The 6,634-nt window shown below is 50.6% G+C and overlaps 1 protein-coding gene across 1 annotated transcript in view; it reads left to right on the forward strand.

Moving 5' to 3' along the window:
* Positions 1-1,965: 1,965 nt before the first annotated feature.
* The window catches only part of LAMA5 (laminin, alpha 5), a gene marked incomplete at both ends in the record, with an annotated part of 72,080 nt that continues 67,411 nt past the window's right edge, over positions 1,966-6,634 (forward strand). The window contains one exon of the mRNA XM_010151322.1: positions 1,966-2,118. Coding sequence (XP_010149624.1) covers positions 1,966-2,118 — 153 coding nt within the window. The remainder of the gene's footprint in view (positions 2,119-6,634) is intronic.

The following is a 6,634-nucleotide window of genomic DNA, read 5'->3' on the forward strand; positions in this document are numbered from 1 at the left end:
ATGTCCACGCCTCTCCTGCTCCGGCAACCTGCTGATCTGCTAAGCCTGTGGCTCACAATTGCTTTTTAATTAAAATCCTCTGCTGATGTCAGAACTTCTCCCTTCCCTGTAGAGACCTGACACACTGTGCAGGACCCTGAGTCTCTAAAATGGGAAAAGCTGGAAATGATTCTCCTCGTGTTTTGGGTCTGGCTCTAATAAAACAACTAACGAGCAACTGGTGCATCGGAGGGGCTAATCACACATTTAACAGCAAATTTTGTTCTGCTGTTGACATGTTGCTAACGCGTGTGGGCTGCACAGCTGTGGGGAGGGATACCCTCAGCATTAGGAATGGGGAGCAGCTGATCCTCATTTTTAGTCCCCTCTTACTGAACTTGAATTGACTGTTGCCCATCAGTGTGAACTTCGGGTTCCAAAGGGTTTTCACATCTGAGGCAAGAATTTAAAGTATGAAAACACTTTTTTTTTCTGTTTATCCCCATTTTGTAACCTTGCCTCACTTCTCCCCCCACCTCAGTGTTGTGCAGCAGAAATTTCCACACAACCTGTTGCACCGGTTCCCGTTAAAGGCTTGAGCTGAAGAGTTGGGTCAGTTTTAGCTGGTCTGCTCACCCTCGCTCGGTGCATGTTCAAACGAGCCTTGTCCTCACCTCTCTGTACAGTGCGAGCTCCCTGAATGGGCATCGGGGATGCTTGGATGGTTTCAGATGCCCCTTGCTTTGGCCTTGTGGTTGCCTGTCTGCTATTTTCCTATCTATAGAGGAGTTAGTTAAAAGGTGTCCTTGTTCAGGACCATTTGCGTTGCATAATTGCCTGCAAATAACGTAGCACATGGCTGTTTCCTTTGCACTGGCATTCCTCAAGAGTTTGGGGCATCTGGAAAAATCACACGCTCTGTGGTGGCCCTGTCTTGTCTCAGCCCTTGCAGGGGCGCAGGAAGGAGATTGCCTGTCTTGAGATCATGTACCTGGTATAATGGTAAAGCCGGCTGCAGCTGGGACAGGGGTAGCTGTGCCTTTAAAAAGGAAGACTGCCTGCAGTAGAGTTCCCTGCTAGGCTGTTTGTAGGAGCAATTCAAGTGACAGGACAGTGGCTCCACAAAACAAGTGTTTTCCCAATTTTCAGGGCTGTTGGCAGGTTGGAGAGTGGGTCAGATTCATTTGTGCTTTAAATGGGAAAGAAAGAACAACCCCTAGTAGTTCAGGTCTTCATCTGATCCCACTCAGGAGGTGCTGTTAAAGCTGCAGAGCTGTTTTCTCTGGCAGCGTGTCCGTGGAGCTGACAAAGCCACCTGCGCCACAAAAGCAAGACAGGACAGCAACTGCAGCTTGGTCCCTGGCCAGCTGACAGCAGGGACTGTCCCTTTCTGGCTGTGCATTGCGGCATCGCCAGCAGAAGGAACTTGGCTGCTACTCTATTAAGCTTGAAAATGTGGCTGAAAGGCCTATCCTTGTGAAATGAATAGGCTGACAAGAAACGGGCTGCAGGGAGTTGGGCAGAACTGCCAGTCTGGGTGCATAGGAATGATGGAATGGTCCGGGTCAGGATCTCTGCGTGTCAGCAGGGATGTGAGTGACAGCCTCAAGAAAGGAGCTGTTGGCCCTGGAGCTTGGGCTACTCTCTCCATGGTGGTGCAGCTTCACTCTCTGCCTTCTCTGCATCTGGCAACCAGTTCCCTGTGTCTGGGTCCCTTTGCCAATGCTCAGTGCATGTGTGAAATACAGAAGGGATGCTTCTTAGAGCAGTCCAGACTCTATATTGGTGGGTTATGGAGGCTTTGAGCCCTTTCTTGTTCCTTTCTCCATCTGTGCTCTAAACTGATGCAAAGGCAACATTTATATATATATTTTTCCATTAGCAGGAAATCCATTACGCCCTATATTTTCTGAATTTCTGTGATACATGTCTTTGCGCCATGTTTTTCTGGCTACAGTTAAATGTTGTTTTCATGCTTTCCAACAGGGCCAGTACTGCGACATCTGCTCGTCCGCAAACAGCAACAAGGCCCACCCCATAACAAATGCCATTGACGGGACAGAGCGCTGGTGGCAGAGTCCCCCTCTCTCTCGGGGGCTGGAGTTCAACCAGGTCAATGTCACTTTGGACCTTGGACAGGTAACCCAAGTCCTTCTTGGTTATGTTGTAGACCATGCTGTGCTTCTGAAAGCCTTCAGTGGCTTGCCGTGAGGGTGGGATGACATCTGCTAATTTAATGATGGGGCAGGAGGCTCTGGTTAAAATGTGGAAGGGAAAACCTCTTGTCTATCTGTAGTATGAACTGCAGTCTGTGCTATTCGCTGTTACTCTTTAGGTTCTCCCTGAAAGTTTGATCACTTGCAAAAATCCACCACACTACAGAGGTGTCATTCACCTAAAGAGGGTACCCAAGAGGGTTAGCAAGGTATCACCCCAGAACATGAAAATACTGCCCTGAAGAATTTAAGGTTGTGGTGTAAAACTTGAACTGGTGTGCTTAAAACAAAAAACAGGGAGTTCTGCTGAGAGATATCCATTGTCATTCTTTGTCTTTTATAGGAATGTTTGGTCTCTAATGCTGGCAAGTCAAAAAGGGAATTAACATGGTAATAGCATGGCTGCCAGCCCCCACAGCCTCTGCTGCTGTTCCTATTCATCCCCACAGTCATTATTCTGGAAATGGGTTATTCTCTCAGATTTTCCTCAGTTTAGAGGAAAGAAGCAGCAAAGACATCCTGGCTGAAGCTGCAGAGGCAGGAAGGTGTTACAAACCAGAGATCTGATGGGCTGTGGGTCTGCTTTCTGGTGCGGGGCCATTGCTTTGCCTGTTGGATGGGGGAACTCCTCATTCCTTGGCCTGGGGCAACAGCCTTCCCTCCATGGTGCTGTGTAGCCTTATCTCTGCTCCCAGGACCTCTCAGGGGGTCTATCATGTGTGGAGGGTGATTTGGGGGAAGGCGTCAGTAGGGAAAAGAGGGATGAAGAGATGGAGTGTCACATGAAGACCTGTCCCTTTGGTAAAAAACTTGCTTTGAAGCTGTTCCCTTCAGTTTTTAAATAGACACAGCACATGGGGCTGGGAGAAGGGAATTGGAGCCTGTTCCCAGACAGATCCCTGCCCGAGGGTCTGACTTGAAGCTGCACCAAGGTGTTTGTTTGCAGAGAGCATGTGCTGCCTGGAGAGGGGCTCCTGGCCAGCAGTCCCGGCTCCCTGCTAGCAGCCATTAGTCCTACTTCGGGGCATTTGCTCTGCAGCCTCTTTATGTGAATTTAAGTGCTCGGTGCCCCATGAGCAGTAGGGGTGGGCTTTCACCTCCTCTGCTGCATTTCCCCAAGCTCTGCTACCAGCTGTGCCCCACCAAAGGGCCAAGTTTGAATCCTCCGTGGCTCGAAGGCAGTTATGTGGTGGTGGACAGCTCACCTCTCCCATAGGGAACGTGGCTGCTGTGATTGCTTGGGCTTCCTTTTGGGGGTGAATGCGCTGCCCCTTTATTTGGGAGTTTGTACTGACTGTGGGGATTTTGAGCTTTGTCTGGCACTTAAGCTTGGCACACTGACCTTGCAGGTGGCTTTTTCACTCTCCAGGATGGAGTGAAGGCTTGTCAACTCTTTATAAGGAGTCTGACTCCAAATTTACAGCCATGGATACCTGGGATGTATTGATGATGATACCCTTCTGTTAGATGCCTCAAACAGGACTCACTTGGAGCCTCTCAAACACCCTCCACAAATTTGTTCTCTCCCATGAGTGCCATCCATCTAAAGCTGTGGGATACACAGCCCTGGAAAAATATCTCCTAAGGCCTGGGTGCATCATGCATTGTGTAATAGCTGTGTGGGCAGAGCCTCCCGGGGCTACGCGCAGCGTGCTGATCCCGGTAGCCAGCGTAGGTGGCATCCATGGTGTCTCAAACCGCCCAGCTGGCAGGGGGTGCTGGGGGTGGATTGCTTGTGCGAGGGCCAGCCTGCTTGCTGCTCCTCTGGAAAGGGATTTTCAAAGACCAAATTTCCTTGGGAGCTTCTCCTCCTCTTTGTCATCCTCTGTGGCAAGTTTCTGGCTTCAGGCCAGAGCTAACCTCGCCGTGCTGTGCACCGGCAAGCTGCTGCTTTTGGCTCATCTGGGGATTTGCATCCTTCAGAGCTGCAGTGCTGGGAGCCAGAGCCTGGAATAACTGGGGGCGGGGGTACGACACTGCAATACTACTAAAACCGAGTGGGTGTAAATTTATCTTGTCCTGCCTTTTCCTCCTAAGCCTCAGTGCTTGCTCTTGGTACCCTGGCAGGTGAGACTGCACCTCTGCAAGGTTGGTGGCAGGACGTGCAGGCATGGGGCTGGTTGTGCAGTTGCCTCTCCTGGTGTGGAGTGTATCTGGAATTCCAGATCCCTCTGCTTCCCTCCTGCCTTTGCAAAGTAAGCGGGTGCCCAGCTGGTCTCCATAGGAGCACAGACCTAAAGCTTCAGCCCATCTTTAGTGGCTTTCTCTTTATACACGCTGTTACTGTGTGTAATTGCTGTAATAACCTGTTTATGCTCCTGGCCAGGGTCTGCTCTTTGCTTTTCCCTCCTTTGTTGGTGGGGCAATAGAAAGGATGAAATGTTACAGAATCACTAATTTCCTCCTTTTGAAGTTGAGGCAGGTTGAAAGGGTGGAAGATAAAAAGAGGGACTCTTGGGACCCAGTGGGATCCGCAGGGTGAGTGCGGGATCAGGCCAGTGTACCTGGCAGCAAGGCTTTGCAAATTCCTTGGATACCTGTGAAAGCGCAGGTAACACCCTCAAAGGCATGTCTGAGAGCAGGGCTTTTTTTGGCTGGCGAACAAGGTGTCTCCATGTAACCCTCTAGGGAGCTCTTGGGTCAATTAAGATTTAATTTAAAGGCCACTAAAAGCTTTGGTCGCCTTGGGGGATGATGAGTGCCTGGAGTGTGCTGAAGGCTCAGTGCTTTGGTGGGGGCTGGCACAGGAGGTTTTGGTGTCAGCCCCCTCCCTTCCATTCGATGCTTCTCTGTTGTCTTTGTCCCTGTGCTTAATTACCAGCTGGAATCAGGTTTCTCCAGCATTTGGCAAGGCTGTGGCAACTGGGAGAGGGGCAGTTAATTAAGCACCCTGTTGGTCTTTGCTATTGCTGGCTGGGAGCTTGCTCTCCTCATAGGGATGTTAAAATCCTATGGGAAGGGGAGGGAGGAATATCATTCACAGCCAACAAATAAGTTAAAAACCCGTCTCAGGCTGGCCACCCAGCTGGTGTGAGTATATTAAACACTTGTATCATGTCATCTTAGTGCCAGCAGTGGCCTAATCTTAACGACTTCATCGTCAGGGCAGATCAGAGCTCCCACCACAGCATGGGAAGAGATTGTGCCTGATTATCAGTTGTGGGGGGGTTGGATCTGAATCGTTCCCACTGGTGCTGTGTCTGTTCTGCTTCCTTGGGGAGGGTTAGTTGTTCTTGTCGGAAATGGGGGGGGAAGCTGGGAGGGGAGGAAAAGTTGCTGAGAGTTCCCATGTCAGACACAAGTCTGGGAGCCAGAAATATGGGAAGGGGCTTCAAGGAGGGAAGTTAGGTGGGTTTTAGGAACTGCTGGGGTGGGGAGTATGAAGAGGGAGTGTGGTTTTTCTTACTAAAGCTTTAAGCACAGTCATAATTAAAAGCAAGCATGTTTAGGATGAATAACTGGGCCACTCCATAGGTTTGATGCAAAATTAAACGTCACAGCACTGGGATGAAGCACGGGTGGAAGAGTTGGAGGGTGCCGCGCTCTGGGAGGACACTGAGTGGTGGCATTGCTGGACAATCTGGACTTGTCCCTGACACTGTTCTGCCTGGCTTGGAGGGCAAAGTCCTGTGTTGTGACAGAGGGTCCTAAGCGTGCCCTGCTGCAGCTTAGCTCTGAGCTCTTCCTCTCCTGCACAGAGCCTTCGGACCAGCTGGAAATGGGAAAGTGCTGCAGAGGGGCTGTGCAGGGGCCAGAGGGACAGGAGACCATGACTCGCTGCCCCCATGGGAATTGTCCCCTGTGATCCTGCTGTGATTAAGTGCCACAGTGGGTGGAGGAGAGGAAAGGGTGTGATGGAAGAGTCTTTATTTTTTTTTTGTTCCCCCAAGAAGGTCGTTTGAGTCAGAGCTGACACAAATCAGGAGGTTTAAAGAAACATGAATGGCTGGCTTCCTGCCAGGTCCTGACATCTTCCTTGCATGAAGGTGAACCCAGGCCAGCCCTTCCCAGAGATGTTTATGGATAGGTGTTGCTTTATGATAAACTCGGTGGAGAGGAATGCTTGCAGTCATGCAAGAGCAGGAGCTTCGTGCCAGTGCTTGCTTGAGGTTAATTACTGCAGTGCGAAGGTGGCTGGATAGCATCCCCTGTCTCTTTTTCCCCCCCCATCCCCAGAGTCTGCTGGCCTCCGTGACACTAGAGAACAGCAGAATTTCAGGCTGAAGCTTTGCAGGGAGTTTTGATTTACACCCCAAAGGTATTTAATTTGGCAGTGCTGCACGGAGGGCACGCAGCCTCCCCTACGCAACGGTCACTGGCAAGAGACATCGGTGTCCGTTCACCTCTGCCATGGAGGGGAGAAGAGAAACTACCTCCCTTGGAGAGCTCCAGGCTGTTACTGCTTAAAATGCAGCTCCCTTAAGGGCTAAAAAGGGGGG

The sequence above is a fragment of the Eurypyga helias genome, unplaced genomic scaffold (assembly GCF_000690775.1).
Source record: "Eurypyga helias isolate BGI_N326 unplaced genomic scaffold, ASM69077v1 scaffold5255, whole genome shotgun sequence".
Taxonomy (NCBI): Eukaryota; Metazoa; Chordata; class Aves; order Eurypygiformes; family Eurypygidae; genus Eurypyga; species Eurypyga helias.